The following is a 21,444-nucleotide window of genomic DNA, read 5'->3' as shown; positions in this document are numbered from 1 at the left end:
GTCTTCACTATCTGTAGTGTCACTAGATTTGTAGGACTGTATTCTGTTCTCAGTTACACTGGTGTAAATCCAATGTGCTTAGCGGAGTTACACTGGAATAACACGGATGTAACTGAGATCAGAATATGGCCCGTACAATGTTGTCTTATCATTTAAAAAGGCATTACTATGGTGATACTTTTTGCCTTTTTAGGGTTTCTGATTAAAGGAGCAAATCATCATGTCCAATCCTGTTGTTCTGCGGAGTGTTAGGAGATTTGAAGAGGATAACTACATTTATGACTCAGATGGATCACGTAAGACATTTACTCTTTAATCAGCTTCTACTTTAATTTTAATAGCCTGTTGAAAACACATGCCATACTAGATATTGCAGTTCACATAATTATGGGCATGTTTTATTCAAAACAACTTTTGTTTACAAGCCTAAAGCAACAATCCATGTAAGTGAATGATCTCTTCTTATCAGCCTAGCTATCCACAGTATCTGTCTATATGTCCCCATCATCTGTCTACCAAATGTAACTAATCTATCTAGATTTTTATACCATGCTCATCACCATGGTATCTGAATAATTCCATTGACTTCAATGGCCTTTCAGCAGGGATGACTCTGGCATTCCTCTTTAAATTTTAGAACTCACAATAAAAGCTGAAAACACCTGTGCCCTGCAGGTTTCTAGGGTTGATTTATTATATTTAGAATTTCTTTTAAATGTGTGAACAGGTCTTGCTTTCCTCACCCCTCTCCAAAGCCTCCTTTCTCTCCTCCTTCCACTCTTGCTTTGTTTCTCCTCTTCGAGCTTCTTTTTTTTTAAAGGTACTTGTTAAACACCAAGCATCTCTGTTCAATTTAAACAGGAGGTGGTGGCAGGAGGCTTGGGGTGTTAGGTGAAGATGAGGAGGAGAAAAATGAAGAGAAGCTGCTGAATGTATTGACCCTGTCTTATATGTTTCGGAAAAGCAGGTGGAAAATTAAAGGGACACAATATATTTATATTTAATTGAAATTGCACATGGAAGCAAGTTAACATGGTAAAATAGTAACTACAGGTGCAACAAGCAAAAGCGAGAGCACATCATAAGGAAATATATGTCCATACATGACCTCTGGATTTAAGCACAAAGCCCACACTCCATTACATCTGCCATGCCCATATGCAAGGCCCAAGATGCAGTGGAAATACTGTGCTTTCATTGGGAAGTGTGGGATGAGCAGGCCACAGAGTCCCCAAGTGCAGGAAATTCTTTGCACCCTTTGAATTGTGGTACACAGCTTTGCAGTGACCATGCAGAGCAAATAGGCATGAAAGTGTCCATGCTAAGTGCTGTGTTGCTGAATGGTAGAGAAAGTAAGAGGATGGGGATTTTCTATTCAAGCTGCAGCAAGAATTGGTTGAAAACTAAAACATGATTCCAGTCCATGTTAGGACCTAAAAATGGGCAGTGGGTTGCCAGTGCACTGGAAAACTCTAGAAAATTGCACTGACTCTTCAGGAATGTGCGCAATGACTATTCAAGACAACTCTGAGCTCCCGGTGGTGTTGCTGCTGAGAGCTAGCGCTTCCTGCTGTGTCACGCAAAGTGACTTGTGATAAACATTTGAAGCACTGATCCTTCATGGTAAGGCCTCCCCAGCGGGACCACTGTTGAGACAAGATATATTTTAGGGCTATCATCCTTGACAGCGTCTCTTGATGTGAAGAGTCAGATCATGGCTGTTAGGCCATGGCCTGAGTTGCTATGGAGGCTGAGGTGTTGTACTGAGGCCAGAGTCCCCAGATGGAATTCTGCCTCGCTAAGTCACAGTTCCTCCAGGGGCTTCCCAGGAGTGAACACCTGTGTGTCAGCTCAACCTTCCTGTCAGGGGATGGAGTAGGTACTCATTTCTGTGTACTGTCTGGGCTGTTGCCAAAGCTACAGCCCCTCCCCTCTACAGCCCCTTTCAAGTTACCGGCACCCTGTGCGAGACCGTGCCACTCATCAGGACCGTGACTTACAGAACCAGCTGGATAGTAGCAAACACTATTTACCATCAAAGTATTTGCCACTTGATGGGAATGTGCCCCAAATAAAGTATTGAGTGAATAATATTCAGGCATGTATTTGTGGTTAATTATTTGAGGGGAGAGTGACAACATTAGCAATTAATTTATTATGCGCAATCAGGGGTGCTGGAACAATTTGTATAGTGGGGGTGCTGAGAGCCATTGAACCAAACTGTAAACCCTGTATCTGATGGAAACTACTTCAAGCCAGAGGGTTGCTACCACACCCCTAGCTCCAGCACCTACATGCACAATGAATTATTTCACCAACATTAGTACCTGGTGCCTGAGGTGGAGTATGGGTGAGAGGAGTCTCCCTGAATCTGGGGCGGGCTGGGTACCTTGGGCCCTAAGGTTTATTTCGAGAGCATGTCTGTTGGAGACTCTGCACTTTATCAATAACGATTAACTATGGTTTGTATTTATTTCTCCCAACAGATAACAACCATAAGAAACCAGAGTAAGTCCTATAGTTGCTCATTGGTCACACAATCATTATTTGTTTCTAGAGCTATCAAGTGAAATAAATGTTATTAACACATGACATTAATGCATGTATGGTATTTATGGTATTTGAGATGCGGACATGCACTTTGTTTTCTGAAACTGCACTATTCGATTCAGCTGAGGCAGGCTAAAGCAGTCTTTACAGAAGAGGTGAAGTGAAGCATTGAAGATGCAGAGTAGTGGCTGCAAAACATCAGGGTCTCCTTCAGCAAACCCCTTTAATATTCATTTTGTGTCTGTTCACACCACACACACAACATGCACCCCAACCACCCAGCGTGGTTTGGAGAATAACATTGTGGGGGAAGTTTCAACATAAACTTCATAACTTTTAGAAATATGAGACTAGAAGTGAAAAAGATTCAGTCCAAATCATTCAGCAGGAGAGGAATTGAGATTGAAATATAAATTCCCAACTATTCACAGGTTGAAAGGTCATAGAGACCCCAATCATTCTCTGTGACTGACAAGTGCTTGTGGGGAACATAACACTTCTATTTTCCTTGATTCTGGAGTTGCTCTACACCAGATTAGACACCCTGAGAACTTCTGTAATTTGCAGCCATTCTTCATGGCCACAAAGGGCTGTTTCAGGAGCAGGGAATCACTAGCATTGTTTTATTTTTTATTTTGTTTTTATCGTAACAGAGCAACTCACAGGACACCAGACCCAAATTTAAGCTGCCCCTGCCCTAATTACCAGAGGTTTCTTGAAACGCACATAGGTCCTATATGGCACACACATGTCACATATGTATCTTATTTAGCACACATGAAATTCAGTGGTAGCGTCAGAGGCTCAGGCCTCTGAAGAATGTGCAGTATAAATATGGCTGTAATTTATTTGTTACATATTATAAAAATTTTAAATGTCATGTAAACTCAAAACCAAATCCACTACTCATACAGCTCTCACCGCATAAAAATGTTTGGTATAACATAGATCCCATTCCTGTCGACTTGATAGGATCTTTAGGCTTCATAAATTACTGCTGTGTGTAACAGACTAATGTGGGCATTGCTGGAGGGTCAAATAATACTCTCCAGCAGAAAACCTGTGCAATGCGATAGGGAGAGAGATTCCACTCCAGGCATGCAGGTGTGGTGTGGTCCTGTCCAGTCAGCAGTGCTAGCAGAACTGGTGGATATGGGAGCAGGAGAGGACACTTACACTGGAGATTCACAGGAAACACAGGCCTATATCCTGTGTGTCTCTGGCCTTCTTGCAAATCAGTTGTTCCTCCCTGTGACCTCAAGGAACTCCTAATTCATGTTACAAACAGTGCTGTGAAGTGGGATTAGTGGTGGCCCCAGCAGCTTAAGCCTTCATGTTTCTTTAACCACGGAATTTTGTTCCTAATCTGAGTGCTGCATATTGGCATCTGCTTCTTTGGTCCATCCCCTCTCATGCACAGTGCATCATCTTCCTGGTACTCCTGGGTGGAGGAGATTCTGCAGGATCAGAGCATGGGGGAGTTTGTGATGGAGTCACAGCCCCCCTTTTTGCATATCATCCACCCAGGCCAACAGTCCCCTCCATCAGCAGAGCTAGAAAGGAGCAAGAAGCTGTTTAAAGTAGGTTTAGAACTGGAGTCGTTCTACAATGGTGATATGTCTACAGCTTTCAGAAAAACCTACTTCAAATCACTGCCCTAGAACAAGTCTGAGAGAGAACTACATCATATAGGATTTTAGAAGAAAAGTTGTGTGGCTAAAGTGTTCTACAAAAGAAAAATGATGCCATAGATAGAATCAAGTGAAAGAAAAGGCTCATGTTAAAAGTGCTTATAGGTATTTCTATACAAATGAAGAACCTTTTCCAGAGAATAAGAAAAAGGGGACAAGGGAGTTAAAGTCAGCTCTAAATGCAATCATTAGGCAAGAGAAAATATATGAGATAGTGGAAATTGAAGGTTTATAATTCTGCATTGTGTTTTCTTGAAGGTCATCAAACAAGAAAGAAAATGAAATTCGACTTGGCTTCTTTCAACTGGTAACGAAAGTGTTGGATTTAAATATTGTACACATATTATACTGTGAGGTCACTGAAATGTATCTTTAGTTGCAGTATGTAGTTGTGACTCAGTTAAACCTTTAGGGTGAAATCTTGACCTGACTGAAGTCGATAGGAGTTTTGTCACTGGCATCAATAGAGCCAGAATTTCACCCTTTGTCATTATGTCACATGTATATTGCCTATGGGTCATGATTGTCTGCTAGGCACATTGTCATTAGAGCAAGTCAGAAATATTTGTATGATACTTTTTTTATTTTACAAAATATTTTGAAAAATATGACAATTTCAATGGGAAGCTATTTTGAAATTTTGCTTCAGAATTTTTAAATTTCATTTTGAATTTTATTTTGTTTTTTACATTTTTATGCTGTTTTTATTATTTCATGACATGCCAGTAGTAGTAGTGCTTAATATGACATAACTTTAAAGTTGAAATATATTACTATTTTTATTTTATTTTAAAAAATCATGAAGGGCAGCTGTCACTTATCATCAAACACACATAGTCTACTAAGGACCGTTGCTCCAGGCACAGTGACCATGGTTGCTGGTATTGCACCAGGCATCATGTAGTGAAGTTTCCAGATCTGGCTCAGTCCTGTGAATTCCCGAGTCTCTGGGGTGGCCCTGCGGTTTGCGTCAAATAGAGCCAGGGTGTGCACTCCTTGGTGTATTGATGGACAGTCTGAGAGCATGGTGTGCTGGGGTGTTTTTATTTTCCCGGGCGACATAGCTGAAGAGCACACAGTGCTGCTTTTGAATAGAATGAGCAATTGAAGGAAAGCGAACCTTTGCAAGATTATGACATTTTGCACAAAGTCCAACCACTTTATGCTCAGGATTCAGCCCTGACAGTGAATATGGAATGCCTGTCCGCTACCATTTAGAACTAACTGAAACATTTTAAAAATAAAATAAAATAATTACTAACAATTGAAAATAAATACTGACATGTCATGAAATAATGTAAATAATACAAAAATAATAGGGCTGTCAATTAATCACAGTTAACTCACGCAATTAACTAAAATAAATTAGCCTCAATTAAAAAATTAATCGCACTGTTAAACAATAGAATACCAATTGAAATTTATTAAATATTTTTGGATGTTTTTCTATATTTTCAAATATATTGATTTCTATTACAACTCAGAATACAAAGTGTACAGTGCTCACTTTATTTATTTTTTTAATTACAAATATTTGCACTGTAAAAATGATAAAGAAATAGTATTTTTCAATTCACCTCATACAAGTACCGTAGTACAATCTCTTTATCATGAAAGTGTAATTTACAAATGTAGATTTTTTTTGTTACATAACTGCACTCAAAAACAAAACAATGTAAAACTTTAGAGCCTACAAGTCCACTCAGTCCTACTTCTTGTTCAGCCAATTGCTAAGACAAACAAGTTTGTTTACATTTAAGGGAGATACTGCTGGCTGCTTCTTATTTACGTCACCTGAAAGTGAGAACAGGCATTTGCATGGCACTTTTGTAGCCGGCGTTGCAAGGTATTTATGTGTCAGATATGCTAAACATTCATATGCCCCTTTATGCTTTGGTTGAGCGATTGGCTGAAGTAGGACTGAGTGGACTTGTAGGTTCTAAAGTTTTACATTGTTTTATTTTTGAATGCAGTTATTATTTTTACATAATTATACATTTGTAAATTCAACTTTCATTATGAAGAGATTGCACTACAGTACTTGATTAGGTGAATTGAAATATAATATTTCTTTTGTTTTTTACAACCCCGTCCGCAGTTCCAGGCCAATGGGAGCTCCAGGGGCAGCGCTTGGAACGGGGGCAGCATGCAGAGCGGAGTCCCCTGGCTGCCCCCCCCACAGGAATCAGTGGGGGACCATGCCGCTGCGTCCAGGAGCTGCGCGGAGCGGCCCCCAACCCTGCTCCCTGGCTGGAATGCCAGAGCGGGGCAAGCCCTAAACGCTGCTCCCCAGCAGGAGCTCGAGGGCTGGCTTAAAAATGCTGGCAAGCCGGATCTGGCCCATAGGCCATAGTAGCCTACCCCTGCTGTAGACATTACCTACACCGGTGGGAGGGATTCTCCATCTGGTGTAGGTAATCCACCTACCCGAGAGGCAGTAGGTAGGTTGATGGAAGAATTCTTCTGTCAGTCTATCACTGTCTACACTGGGGGGTTTTGGTCAGCTTAACTACGCTGTTCAGGGGTGTGGATTTTTACACCTCTGAGCAACGTAGTTAAGCCGACTTAATTTTCTTGTGTACACCAGGCTTTAGTCTGTCTTATATCTTCCCCTAATTTTCACCATCACAATGTCTCTGTCTTCTATGTTTGCTCTATTTCTCTACCTTTTTTTATCCCTTGACACATTACAGCATCTGTGTATTACTTGTATCTATACTCCACCTCTCTCCAATATGTAAACCTATATTTTACACTGCATACTTATAAATATCAGTCCCCCTTGCAGCAGAGATCACTTCTCTAATAGTACCTGACCATAACACTCTACATACATTAATTGGTAGTGTGTATCTATGCAACATCCCAACCTGAGTCTATTTAGTCAAATTTCGACCATATAACCACAGAACCATCAGGAGGAAGTCACAATAATTTACCTTATTCACAGGTTGTGTAGAATGTCCTAATTTTTTCAAAAAAAAACATGCAAAGTAGACTATATAAGTAAACGTGAATTTCAAGGACATATTCACAGTCAACCTTTGAATCAAAGTGTGGAATACTGATACCTTGCAGTGATGCTTTATCATTTGGATTTCATTTTTTGTTACTCTCTGCAAGTCTGATTATACGTTCACTCAGAGGGTCAAACTCTGCTCCCATATTCATGAATAATTCCCACTGTAATCAAGAGGGATTACATGCCCATGCAATGAGAGTAGGATTGGTTCTACATTGTGAATCAAATATTCACTAGTAAACATTGCTGAAATTACTCTCCTGAAATGTCAATCAGGGACATATGATTAATGAATAATTAATGCATAGCTAACACCAAAATCACTCGGACAGTCTTTTTTTCCCTCTCTTAGTTTCGATTCTCTTCGTCATCTGAGATTTTAATGATGGTTTTCGGTAGTTTCTGTGCCATTCTTCATGGAGCAGCCCAGCCATGCATGTTGCTTGTCTTTGGTCTGATGACAGACACATTTATTCAATATGACATTGAGAAGCAAGAGCTTAGTAACCCAGAGAAGGCATGTGTGAATGGCACCATAGTGTGGATCAACAGTTCCCTTCACCAAAATGAAACAAATACATCAAAAAGTTGTGGGTAAGTGGTCCCTGGAGTTTGTTTCTTTTTCTTTCTTATTAAACACTGTAAGTGAATTTCTTGCTAGAGAAAAGGGCCAAGTTCAATCTAAGAAGCTAAATGTTCTATCTGTAGGAAACGTGCCCATGTTCTTTCTGTTCTACTACTATGCCTCAAGTCTCACCTGGAGGGACCACATCTAGGGATGGGAGGGTATCTCATGCCTATTCAGCCCTTGGTCTCTCAGCTAGAACTGCCAGCAAGGATTCTGTTTAGTGGTGGCTGTTTAGTGGTGGCCTGGTTCATCCAGGAACAAATTTGAGACCCCTAATGTATTTCACACAGGTAACTAAACATCCATTAGAAGGGAAAGACTTTTGGTAATTTTCTGCCTACCTAAACAGATTTGAACTAGTCACTTCAAGAGAAAAGGCTCTGTAGCCAGGTATCAATTCCCTGAGCCACCAAGGCTCCCGGCAACTTTTGTTGAATTGAAAATGTTTCATCTGACTGCCTCTGATGTTTTATGAACAAAGAACAGGAGTACTTGTGGCACCTTAGAGACTAACAAATTTATCTGAGCATAAGCTTTCGTGGGCTACAGCCCACTTCATCGGATGCATAGAATGGACCATATAATAAGACGATATATATATACATACATACAGAGAACATGAAAAGGTGGAGTAAGAGGCTAATTAATTAAGATGAGGTATTATCAGCAGGAGAAAAAAAACTTTTGTAGTGCTAATCATGATGGCCCATTTAGACAGTTGACACGAAGGTGTGAGGATACTTAACATGGGGAAATAGATTCAATATGTGTAATGACCCAGCCACTCTCAGTCTCTATTCACACCCAAGTTAATGGTATCTAGTTTGCATATTAATTCAAGCTCAGCAGTTTCTCGTTGGAGTCTGTTTTTGAAGCTTTTCTGTTGCAAAATTGCCACCTTTAAATCTGTTACTGAGTGGCCAGAGAGGTTGAAGTGTTCTCCTACCAGTTTTTGAATGTTATGATTCCTGATGTCAGATTTGTGTCCATTTATTCTTTTGCATAGAGACTGTCCGGTTTGGCCAATGTACATGACAAAGGGGCATTGCTGGCACATGATAGCATATATCACATTGGTAGATGTGCAGGTGAATGAGCCCCTGATGGCATGACTAATGTGATTAGGTCCTATGATGGTGTCACTTGAATAAATATGTGGACAGAGTTGGCATTGGGATTTGTTGCAAGGATAGGTTCCTGGGTTAGTGGTTCTGTTGTGTGGTGTGTGGTTGCTGATGAGTACTTGCTTCAGGTTGGGGGGCTGTCTGTAGGCAAGGACTGGTCTGTCTCCCAAGATCTGTGAAAGCGAGGAATCATTTCTCAGGCTAGGTTGTAGATCTTTGATGATGTGCTGGAGAGGTTTTAGTTGGGGACTGAAGGTGATGGCTAGTGGCGTTCTATTATTTTCTTTGTTGGGCCTGTTCTGTAGGAGGTGACTTCTGGGTACTCTTCTGGCTCTGTCAATCTGTTTTTTCACTTCAGCAGGTGGGTACTTTAGTTTTAACAATGCTTGATAGAGATCTTGTAGGTGTTTGTCTCTGTCTGAGGAATTGGAGCAAATGCAGTTGTATCTTAGAGTTTGGCTGTAGACAATGGATTGTGTGGTATACCCTGGACGGAAGCTGGAGGCATGTAGGTAAGTATAGTGGTGTAGGCTGAGGTTGATGTTGGGATGGAAATTGTTGAAATCATGGTGGAATTCCTCAAGGGCTTCTTTTCCGTATTTCCAGTGCTCAGTTTCTGCAGGAGGTCAGGCTACATGATCATAATGGTCCCTTGTGGCCTTAAAATCTGTGGCTCTTCTAATTTTGAGTTTGATGAGCTTTTAAGAAAATAGACTGGTCTCAACTCTCATTGTTACCTATCAAAATCTAGAGAAATAGCTAGGAAGCTCCACTGAAATATTTTGAAATAACGTAAAAGTAACAGCAGCAAATTGGTGTTCACCATGGAGATTAGGGATAATTTTGTATTTCCACATGACCTGAAGGAAATTATTATTTCAGATTTGGGTACCTTTTTCATAACATAATGTAATATTTGAATGTACAACAACCACCCCTCACACTTGTCTATAGAACATTGTTTGATTTTTGCTACCATGTTAGCATCTATATTGGTAAAAAGTAACTAAGGGCTTGTTTGCATGAACATTTAGTTCACTGCAAGCTGGGGTGTGACTCTAACCCACACTAGCCTGTTGCGAACTAACTGGCCATGTGGACTGTTCCTTACTGTGCTTTTATCTAGTCCTGTTTCAAAGAGGGATAGATCAACATATGCTATGTACTCCTGAGGGAATTCTGTGCCAAAAAATTAAAAATTCTGTGCACAATATTTTAAAATTCAACATATTTTATTTGTCAAAATAACACAATATAATCACACTCTTTTCAATTATTTGCTGACAAGTATTTTGAAATAAATTACCAAAATAATTGAAAAGGGTATGATTATATTCTTATTATGTTACTGTGTTATTCTGACAAATATAATATGCAGAATTTTGCAGAATTTTAAATTTTTAAACTTTTTTCATCTCCGTTCTCCTCCTCCTCCCCGCCTCCCCCAACCAGAACTAACATCCCTGGGTGGCCAGGGCATTCCCAGACCTCCCCTTCCAACCCCCAAACCCTCATGTTGAGTTACCTCTCCCTGCAGCTTCTGTGGGTGCCTGAACAGACACACCCGTGCTGCCAGGGAGGAGTGAGTGAGCGCTGGTCCAGGAAAACAAAGAGAATCGGGGAGGGGGAGAAAGTGGGGGACATGTTTCTGCATGCATGCAGTGGCACTGAATTCCCCCAGGAATTCCCCCAGGAATTTTAGTGCACATCAGCAGGGTCCACATGGACAATTAGTTCACAGCAGACTAGTGTTGGGTAAATTCAGACCCCAGCTTGTGGTGAACTAAATGTTCGTGTAGACAAGCCTTTAGTTACTTTTGCTCATGGCAAGCTGGGGTATGAATTTACCCCACACTAGCCTGCTGTGCACTCATTGTCCGTATAGACAAGTCCTATATAAGGTCACTATCTACTGAAACGATGTTGGACACCTCTTCCCCAAAACAATCCTTTCCTGCACCTTTTCATTGCATGAGGTCTGGTGGTGTTTCACAACCATCCACTGCAAACCACTCTACAGCACTCCTTGCACTTCCCAGTCCCCTCCACATCTGCATTAGGCTCAGAAACAATCTGGCCCTTGAGAACAGTAGACTATTAATGAACAGCATTTTAGGGGACACCTCATCATTTCTGATATCAGAAGAAGTGTTTTTGCCACTTCTTACCCCCAAGATGTGATGTTGCACCAGCTTTAGAAATCAATTACCAAAGTGCCCTTATTTTAAATTATCCTGAATAATGAATGCAAGGAATGCCCTTGAAACTTCACTGGTAAGTGGACTATTAAGCAGATTTGCTGTCAGAAATTTGTAACAATATTGTTTAATCTTCTCATTTTATTTTACTTTATAGGTTCCTGGATATTGAAAGTGAAATGATCAGATTTGCAAGTTACTATGCTGGAATCGGGTGTATGGTGCTTGTGTTAGGATACCTCCAAGTCAGTATTTGGTTCCCCATGTTATTTCCAATATATAAAACACTAAACTATTATGTTTCATAACAAAGGCTCCTATTTACTGTATATTTTTGCACAATGTAATGGCAAAGGCATCTGCCCTTGCAGTGTTTCAGATTTTAATTTCATGGGATGCAGCTCACCTCTGTGCAGAGGGCCAGCCTGAGTCTAGACAACTGTAGGGCATAAGCCCATGTTGGTCCATTGCATAGGGGTGAATGTAACCCAGTGTGAGATTAGTGCATTCAGGTTCTGTTGCACCACATGAAAAGTTTGCTCCACAATGGTTAGGGAAACAAAAAATTGACTAACATAGCCAAGTTCAAAGGGTCAAAAGCATCATAGCCAAATGTCAGTGAGGACAAGTTATTTCTTTAGTCTTTATCACTATACAGTATGATATATATTTCATTCTATCTACCGTATAAAGGACCTGATTCTCCTCTGACTTGCATAGGAATAAATCAGGAGTAGCTGCAATAAGGCCTATGGAAATACACTCGGATAAAATTGGGTTAAGAGGAGAATCAGGCCCAGAATTTTCTGAAGTAATGGCTCAGACCACTACAGCTTATCCCTGTGTGATGTGCTCTGGGGTTTGGACCGTTCCTGTAGAATACTCTAGTAGAGTTTTTTGTCTGTACCCCACACATTATTTTCAACAGGAGAAGCCATTTTTCACTCTTCCTCCTAAAAGCACGTGGAATTTTGCTGGTGCAGAATGGTTGCTGCCCTAGCACTGGCTTTGTTTCGGCAGTGAGTGATGTGATCTGAACATTACATATACATATAGATAGCCAGATTTTGTCCCCAGGGACAGCCATGCAACCCCATCGATGTCAGTTGTCTTGCATTACCTCTCCAACTCTTATAATGGAGGCAACTGCTTGCACCAGACCCTGTAAAGCATGTCAGCTTATGTAAAACAAAAGGCATAAAATTAGAGCTGGGCAGGAAATGGTTTTGACAGCCCACGAATATTTTGGAGGTGTCAGAAATTTTCCAATTCTGCACTGGGACAAAACTGAGACCTGAAATAAAATACAAAATACATCTGGGAGTGGGAGAAGAGAGAGAGAGAGACCCACCCACCCACTCCTGAATAGCCAATAGCCCGATGATTAGGGCACTCACCTCAGAGTTCGGAGGCCTATGTTCAAGTCTTTGCTCTGAATCTGGAAGCAGGGTCTCTCACATCCCAGGTTCTGATGAAAATTCCCAGGCAGATGTACATCAAGCAGATGTCACATGTATGTAGTTAGAATATATTCCATGTTAATGGTTATCTCATCATTAACCATGTTACTTTTTTGCAGTTGCGGGAATGGAAAGGGTTTTCTTAACAGTAAGTCAGTATCCACATTACTGTCTTCCCAGATCTGCTTTTGGGTAATGTCTGCAGCTCGTCAGATTCAGAAAATCAGGAAAGCATATTTCAGGAAAATAATGAGAATGGATATAGGCTGGTTTGACTGTACATCAGTAGGAGAACTGAATACACGAATCTCTGAGTAAGTAATCTAGAAGAACCCTATGCCACAGCGCATGTCCTTTTAGTTTCTAAGGTGCTGTGAACAATACAGCAGTACATAAAAGACTTTAGAAGACTCAGTCCACTGGGGGCTATTCCATCTCCTATTGACTTCATTTGAAGTTGGATCAGGCTCTAAAGACCTGATCCAAACACCTTCAAGTCTTTGGAAAGACTCTCATTGACTTCAATGGGCTTTGTATGAGACCTTGAAACCCCAGTTATGGACTCCTAACTTAGGTTAAAACATAGATATTCTCGTGACAGGGGTCCATATAAATACATAGACTGTCAGAGAGTTTATCAGCTAAATTCTATTGTAAGTTCTACAGTCCACATTTGGCAAACAGGAGAACTGAAACTTATAAAGAGCTAACACAATACATCAAGGATCCCATTCATAAAAAAATACTGCATACGGAGAGAGCAGAGAAGTTACATTCCAACTATTGCCATTGTCACTTTCCTGTGACTGCAGAACTTTTTTCCCTTCTGCCTCTTGCCATTGCATAGTGGTGCCTGTCACTTCCAGTAAACTTCTGGACCAACGTCAGTTGTGTGTGGGCAAGAAGAATTTCAGGGGAAAAAGATGATGTAAATAGCTTTGCATTTCCAACTACTCTGATATAAGCCAGTTCTCTTCTTTGGCACCGCTTTGTGTCACACACCCAGAGAATCCTCAGCATGAAAACATGCCAGAGAAACCTTCCAAACCTTCCAAATCAAACGGTATTATTTTTGCGGTAGAGAACTTAACATCTTACTGGCTAGCAGTTCTGCTTCTTATAGCTCTTCCAAACCTCCATGCCCTCTGCTCCTAAGGGTGACATGAGTGGACAGCTTTGCATAAGGTGACAACCAAGAGCTGCGGAAGTGTGTGACCACTGAGTCATATTAAGACCCCCAGAAATGTCTTCTGCACTGAGACAGCGCATTACACAGCAGAAATGCATCTGTGTGTTCATTGTGACTGAAAACTGTGCAGTTGCTCTAGGGCTAGATAGTGATAGTCACTGCCCTGCCACACAGGAAGGGTAAGGGATTGCAAAGGAAGCCTTCCAAGGGCCTCCCACAACAGCAGTCCATACACTCCCTGCTCCCTCCTGCTCCATTCTATCCCCCCTCCAAGGGGACATGAAGCTGGAAGAGCGGTGGAGAGGGGCTAGCAGAGAGAGGGAAGAGTTGTGGTCTTGGCCTTGTCCTCCCTCCGAATCATCCCACAGAGAAGGGCTGGTACACCAAGGGAGGCAATGCAGTCTATTTTAAGGGGCAAAGGGCAGGATGCTCAGCCCCTGGGGGAAGTCAGTATCTCAAGTCCTTCTTTAGATTTCACACACAAATACCTCTTGCCATTGGATGGAGTGGGGGGAATTGTACCAACTCCTTCTCACTACAGCCCAGAGTTGCTGAAAGTGGTGATAGTGGGGAAGAATAGGGGCAAGGAAAATTACAGGGCCCCAATTCAGCTCTGAATTATAATGCAGGGGAAATGAGATTCATCTATCTTTGCTTTTCTTGTTCTCTACAGTGATGTTAACAAAATCAATGATGCTATTGCTGATCAAGCAGCACTGTTTATCCAGCGCTTCACCACCTTTGTTTGTGGATTCCTGTTAGGATTTGCTAGTGGCTGGAAACTGACCATGGTTATTATTGCTGTCAGCCCACTACTTGGGATAGGAGCAGCTATCCTGGGCTTGGTAAGAGATTTTAATGCAGTTCATGTCTTAATGCGATGACCATTTAGAGCGAGATGGTAGTATACCATAGGGCTGGGGGCCAGATTCAGGTCACAGTGGCACTGGTGTAAATACTTCCACTGAACTCTGTCGAGACTCAAGAGACTTTGGATTGACACTGCTGTTGCTGAGATCAGAATCTGACCCACAGCTTTCTTTCACTGTAGTACCTTATGTTTTAGAGAGTTCCTCAACAAGGGGCTTGAACTGTGCCTGTGTGTGAGAGGGAGGAAGTTCTGGAATAGTGCCATGTCTTGTTTGCCCCATTCCCTGCTCCCCCATTTTCACTACCCCAACTGCAAGTGAGCGAAAGCTTCTCCTTTTCTGAAATCTTCCTCATTGCAATTCCCCATTTTTCTTCCAGGAAATGAAAGGCAGTGTGAAAACATAAACCCAAAAATACCCTTAAAGTTCTGCGTGGCTATTCTTGCTCTGCGTTTTCTTTGTGGTGGCTGCTCTATTTCCCTCCTATCCATTTGTCATTTTGCTCTTCTGTCCATTGAGTGTTTCCTCTGTCTCTCCCTATTTCTCTTTTCTTCTATATGCTCACTGTCTCTCCCCATGGCCTGGATCCTTCGCTCCATCTCTTTCTGGCCCCAGTTTCTCTCTGTTTTCTCCACAAACCTGGTCTCCCTGATATCTGGGCAACCCTCTCTCAGCTTGTCCCATGGTGTTTCCATCTCTCCACTATCTGATGGATATTCTTTTCGTCTCTGATGGGTCACTGTACTCCTAGTTGTCCAGTTTATCAGGGGTGTCTGGGTGGAGAAGCCTAAGCTGCTTTTAGGGCTCTGTGGCAGCTGTACAGCTGATTACTGTCATGGAATAAAAGAGGATGTGGAAGGGGTACACTTAAATGAGTCGCTGCAACTGCCCTGTCACTAGGGTGACCAAATGTCCTGATTTTATAGGGACAGTCCCGATAGTCAGGGCTTTGTCGCACCTATTACCCCAAACCCCCACCCTGATTTTTCACACTTGCTATCTGGTCACCCTGCCTGCTGCTGCTTGTGCATCTGGTCTCCAGTGGCTTTGCTAAGGACTGCCACAAGGGAACAATGAGGGAGTGCTGAGGTCTCTAATTGAGCTACTCCTATGGCTACCCTATGGGCAACAGGAACAGATACACAGGCAGGTGGGAAACTCTGAAGTAGTTGCTTGCTGCTTTTCCCCACTCCTTATTGTCGGCCCAGCTGAAGAGTGAGTCAGCACTGGAAACTGGGCGGCACCTGGCGTTTACAGCCGCTGCTCCCTCTACTTCCAGCTGGCATCCTCTGTGACTCCTTCCCTTGCTGTTTAACTCTGCCTAACCGTTCTCAGAGCTGCTTAGACACATGCAGGAGCAATGAAGGAGGAGAATGTGAAGCCACTCATTGCCAGTTGCTCTCCCCAGTGACTCACGATCAGCAGAGCAGTTGGCAATGGGGCATGGCCATGCTGCCCAGAGTGCAGGTATGCATTGTGGCCACAGGCTAGTGTGGGTTTGTACATTGACAGGACAACACAGAAGATTTGGAGGAGGTGAAGTGCATAATAAAAATCTGTGGTCTATAAATTCTGCTTAAAATACGCTGGGGAGACATAAAGTCTGGCTAGTAGTGTGGACAATGAGGAGTGCTTGCTGATCGTGCTTGATTGGTTAAACGCGGTACTGTAGGCACTAAAACTGGAGCAGGATAATATTTTGCCACTAATACTTCTTATGGCTTTTTAGGTGGTGGCAAAACTGACAGGCCTAGAGTTAAAGGCATATGCAAAAGCTGGTGCTGTGGCTGATGAAGTGCTGTCATCAATCAGAACAGTGGCTGCTTTTGGTGGGGAGAGGAAAGAAGTTGAAAGGTTTGTTCAGTCACATTTCTATGAGGTTTCTTATTTCTTTAGATTGAAGCAATAGTGGTTTTTTGTTTTTGTTTTTAAAAAAGGTTATCATAAACTTCCAGGCCCTGGCAATTAGTCTGACAACTACAAAATAATGACCACCCAACAGCATTAAAAAAACATACATAGCTAACCTATAAACTCAGCCTGCCAGCAGCATCATGCAGTCATAAACTTTAATATCTTATAACTCAGCCAGCCAGTGAATTACAGCAGCAGAATAACTCCTTTCCACCTGCCCACCACTTCCAGGAACATACTTTCAGCCTTCCCCAAAACCGTGGTAAATATGTGGCTTTTTCAGTGTTCCTGGAAAGTCATCAAGGTCAGCAGGGGGCAAGTTCCAGCCACAGGGCCCTTTCAGAAAATGCCCTTCCAGCAGCCTGGTCTCTTTTATTTCTTTGAATTAGCATTCCAAATGGCTAGATATTGATTCATACTATACTGTTTCATCCACATTGCTCTAAATACCAAAAGCCACTTTGCCAATACAACAGCCATTATCCCTGTTGTCATTCCCACTTAATGACAGCTGTTTGTTAAATAAGAATATATCTATGTCTTTAAAATGAGCTTTTCAAAAGAGATTTTAGAAATACTGTTACAATATCTCCATAAGATGGAGTAGTATAGATGTCTGTCAATGAGAAATTACTTGAAGGAAATGCAGCCTCTTTGAAAGCCTGGAAACTCAGTATTTGAGTCTGTGAAAAAGGAAGCAGATTGATTGAGGTGCTGTACGGTACATTATATTATTGTTTAGAAATTAACAAGTTTTAATTACTGCAATAATCCATAGCAGATATGAGACATTATTTTAAAAAATCAAGGAGGCTCAGCTCAATGTGCTCCAAAATAAAGGTTTTCGCTGAAGACCCAATAGAAATGCTTCTACGATTTATTAAAAATTCTATGTGGGTTGCAAATGATGTAAGGACTGTATCTGAAAACACATATGTACGTTTCTTATATTGCTTGCAAGCCAAATATAGCATTATGTAGCCTGAGAAAGGGAAAGGGAAATTGATTACAAGCAATTGTGAAACTGACTATCCTATTTTTGTTGACCAAATTGGGAAAAATACAAATAGTAAATGAACAGTATAAACACTTAAAAGTAAATTAGATTTTACATGTTTTACATGTTAATAATGTGAAGTGTTATTGGCCACCAAAATTTGCTTTCTGAAAATATCTGCATAAATATGCCTTAGCTTATGGAATGTAAATACAAAGGGGCATGAACACAGTCAAAACAAAATTTAATTTAGAAGTTGCCAAAATATTCATGAACAGTTTTTCCTACTATTCACCAGGTCTAGTAAAGACATTTTTTTAAAGTGTTTGATTTTTAACCTCACCATTCTCTTTAACAATAACAACAACAAACCACCCTAAACATTAATAGAACCTTGGTGTCAACTGCTTGTTTTAGTCACTCAGATGCTGAGCTGCATTTCAAGTGCCATCAGACTGCAGATTCCTGTTTAATTAACTTGATCATTTATATATTTTTTTCAATTATTTACTCTTTGTAATTAGATGTAGTGAGTTGATGGTATTATACTGCAATTCTCTTTTAAACTAATTTAAAATACAGCATGATTGCAAGTCTGTCACAAATTATCCAAAACTTCTCCTACGTCAGAACAACGCAAATTCTTTTGGGCAGGTAGCTGCAGTAACTCTGATATTTTCTTATACTTATAATAGGACAGTCTACAATTTTATTGTCTGAGGTTGCTACTACACCCATTGGAATCATTAGCAGCTTTGCGGTTAATTTCAGTGAGAGCAGCATGGGGCCCTTACTGCAGAGGAGTAAATGCTAAATTTTTTATGGTATCCACTGTATTACTGAAGGAACATCCCTCCATGAAACAGCCTGATTGTATTGGTCTTTGCTCATCAAAGTTTTCTGGTAAATGCAATTCATCCACTTTCATTTTTATTCTTTCCTTAGATATGATAAAAACCTAGTGTTTGCCCAGCGCTGGGGAATTAGAAAAGGGATGATAATAGGATTCTTCACTGGTTACATCTGGTTCATAATCTTCCTGTGTTATGCATTAGCATTTTGGTATGGCTCAAAACTTGTCCTTGAAGAAAATGAGTATTCACCTGGAACTCTCTTACAGGTACTGGTTATAATACTTGCCCCTTTCATGTCTGATAGTTTTTCAGAACTGTCCCTGAACATGTACATTAGTTATCACCTATCTTTCAGAGTGGTGAATACTGTCTGACCATGCTTTTCTTCTCTGCTCTTTGCTCTCGTATTTAGTTACCAAATATAAAATGGCAAAACACCCTATTTTTCCCTGAAGGACCTTCTTCTCCACTACTCCAGGATTCAGCTGCTATTTCTGTCTATAAAGTTCAAACTCTGGTTCTTGCAGCGGTGGCTGGAAGCACATTGTGCCAACTTTTATGCAGCTCTGGAAGCTGTTAGGTGAAGTAGAATGGCTGTTTGAGATACCAGGGTTTAAATGTTATGGAATCTGAATCCTTAGATATTTTAATTATTCTCTACTGCTGGCAGATGGCCCTAATATGGAATAACCTGAAATTACACTTCGCACTAATAGGTCAGTGCAGCGATAAAGCCCGTCAGAGATTTCCTTGACTTGCACCCAATAACTGTAGTTCCGCATTCCCAACTGGTAAATGGCAACCAGCAGGGAACTATCTTGTAGCTGATAAACTGTAGCCAACTTTGGAAGGGAATATCTCCAGTGCTGCCTTTCTTTTCTCTGCTTTCTGAGTTGCCAATCATCTTTCTTTTGCATCAAATTTCTTACTTATCACTCTAAACATATACACCCAGTCTCCACATATTCCTTTCTGGGTCACAGAGAGGTTGTGCTGAACACCCATCCAATTAATTCAGTGAGGGTTAACCAAGCAATGCTTTCCTTTATTATAACCAAAACCACTGGGCCTACATCCCTCTTGCTTAACTCTGATTTTACAGCAGTGTAGCTTGGATGAGTTCAGTGGATGAGTTCAGTCTTGATTTATAATAGTGTAAATGAGAGGAGAATCTGCCCCTGTGTATTTTTTATTCTCCCCTGGCAATAGAGTTTACCTGCCACACCCTGCCAGCCTCTCCTTACACATGCCTGTCTGCTGTTCTCAGAAGGCTAGCTGAGTCCTTAACTGCTTCTTAGCAGAATTCCACAGACATCACCAAACTAATGTAAATGGTTACACATAATCCTCTTTGCATTTTTTTTTTGTTTCCAAGCTGATCAGTCATAACACAGCAAAAAGATGGGCCAAAATCAAAGGGCATAGGCCAGATATTCATTATCTGCTACATCAAGCTACCACCTCCATGATAATAGCCAAGAAGGGATGGCATAAATCAAAATAAGTTCTAAACAAAAGTTTAATTCTAATGAGGGCAATTTGTACTGTAGCAATTACCAGGTTAATGTTACATAGAATATATTACAGCCCAGTTCCTTGAAATAAAAGAAGCAAAGTAATGAAGAAGTCTTCCCTCTTCCCTGATCATTAAGAAAGGGATAGATAATAAGACAGAAAATATCATATTGCCTCTATATAAATTCACGGTACACCCACATCTTGAATACTGTATGCAGATGTGGTCACCCCATCTCAAAAAAGATATATTGGAACTTGAAAAGGTTCAGAAAAGGGCAACAAAAATTATTAGGGGTGTGGAACGGCTTCCGTATGAGGCGAGATTAATAAGACTGGGCCTTTTCAGCCTGGAAAAGAGACGACTAAGGGGGAATATGATAGAGGTCTATAAAATCGTGACTGGTGCGGAGAAAGTAAATAAGGAAGTTTTATTTACTCCTCCTCATAACACAAGAACTAGGGGTCACCACATGAAATTAATAGGCAGCAGGTTTAAAACAAACAAAAGGAAGTATTTCTTCACACAACACACAGTCAACCTGTGGAACTCTTTGCCAGAGGATGTTGTGAAGGCCAAGACTATAACAGGGTTCAAAAAAGAACTAGAGAAATTCATGGAGGATAGGTCCATCAATGGCTATTAGCCATTATGTTCAGGAATGGTGTCCCTAGCTTCTGTTTGCCAGAAGCCGGGAATGAGCAACAGGGAATGGATCACTTGATGATTACTTGTTCATTCCCTCTGAGGCACCTGGCATTGGCCACTGTCAGAAGACAGGATACTGGGCTAGATGGGCCTTTGGTCTGACCCATTATGACCGTTCTTATGATCTCTGTCCCCCAGTATCCTATTCTTTGAGTTCCTCGCCCCTGATTACAATGACCAACACTTTCAGACTTTGGTGCCTACAGTCAGGCACATAAATGTAGATTTATGCACCTTAATAAAAGTGGTTTGATTTTCAGAAGGACTGAGCATTCAAAGCTCCCAATGAAGACAAGTTCTGGCAAATGCTTTCAGCATTCTGGCCTCCTCCCCAGATTCCCTGCCTTCCTGGTGGGCTCTTGGAGTGCAGTGTCTTCAGCCTGCCGGTGTTCGCCCCTGCTGGCTGAGCTCTCTAGTGATCCCTTCAGAAAGAGAGGCTGCACCAGAAACACAGCCTTTCTTCAGGTCCCATGTCAGATCTCCTCTCATGCTACCCTGACTTAGCACAAAAGGACATGATCCTGGGAAAGGGGTGATCAGCAAGTGATTCCTTTCTTGGGTTCTTAGCTAGGATTGGGGAAGAACACTTTCACTGGGTAGGGCTGGGGTGAGCTGCTGCAACAGCATTCATTTGCAAAACCAGAGGAGGAATGTGGGTATGCTGTAGGAGTGGAGTTGAGGCTTCCACAAATACAGCAGCTACGAAGTGACACAGCATTCTACC

The 21,444-nt window shown here is 41.4% G+C and overlaps 1 protein-coding gene across 1 annotated transcript in view; it reads left to right on the top strand.

The window, feature by feature from the left end:
* The first annotated feature begins 220 nt into the window (after nt 1-220).
* ABCB11 (ATP binding cassette subfamily B member 11) overlaps nt 221-21,444 on the top strand; it is a 69,924-nt gene continuing 48,700 nt past the window's right edge. Inside the window, exons 1-9 of the mRNA XM_077829603.1 lie at nt 221-296; nt 2,487-2,508; nt 4,500-4,548; nt 7,616-7,857; nt 11,371-11,458; nt 12,854-12,987; nt 14,536-14,707; nt 16,461-16,585; nt 18,588-18,762. Of these exons, the coding sequence (XP_077685729.1) occupies nt 221-296; nt 2,487-2,508; nt 4,500-4,548; nt 7,616-7,857; nt 11,371-11,458; nt 12,854-12,987; nt 14,536-14,707; nt 16,461-16,585; nt 18,588-18,762 (1,083 nt within the window). The remainder of the gene's footprint in view (nt 297-2,486; nt 2,509-4,499; nt 4,549-7,615; nt 7,858-11,370; nt 11,459-12,853; nt 12,988-14,535; nt 14,708-16,460; nt 16,586-18,587; nt 18,763-21,444) is intronic.

This window comes from Eretmochelys imbricata, chromosome 11 (assembly GCF_965152235.1).
Source record: "Eretmochelys imbricata isolate rEreImb1 chromosome 11, rEreImb1.hap1, whole genome shotgun sequence".
Taxonomy (NCBI): Eukaryota; Metazoa; Chordata; order Testudines; family Cheloniidae; genus Eretmochelys; species Eretmochelys imbricata.
The sequence above is the reverse complement of the archived record's forward strand: the minus strand, read 5'-3'. Positions and strand labels throughout refer to the sequence as shown.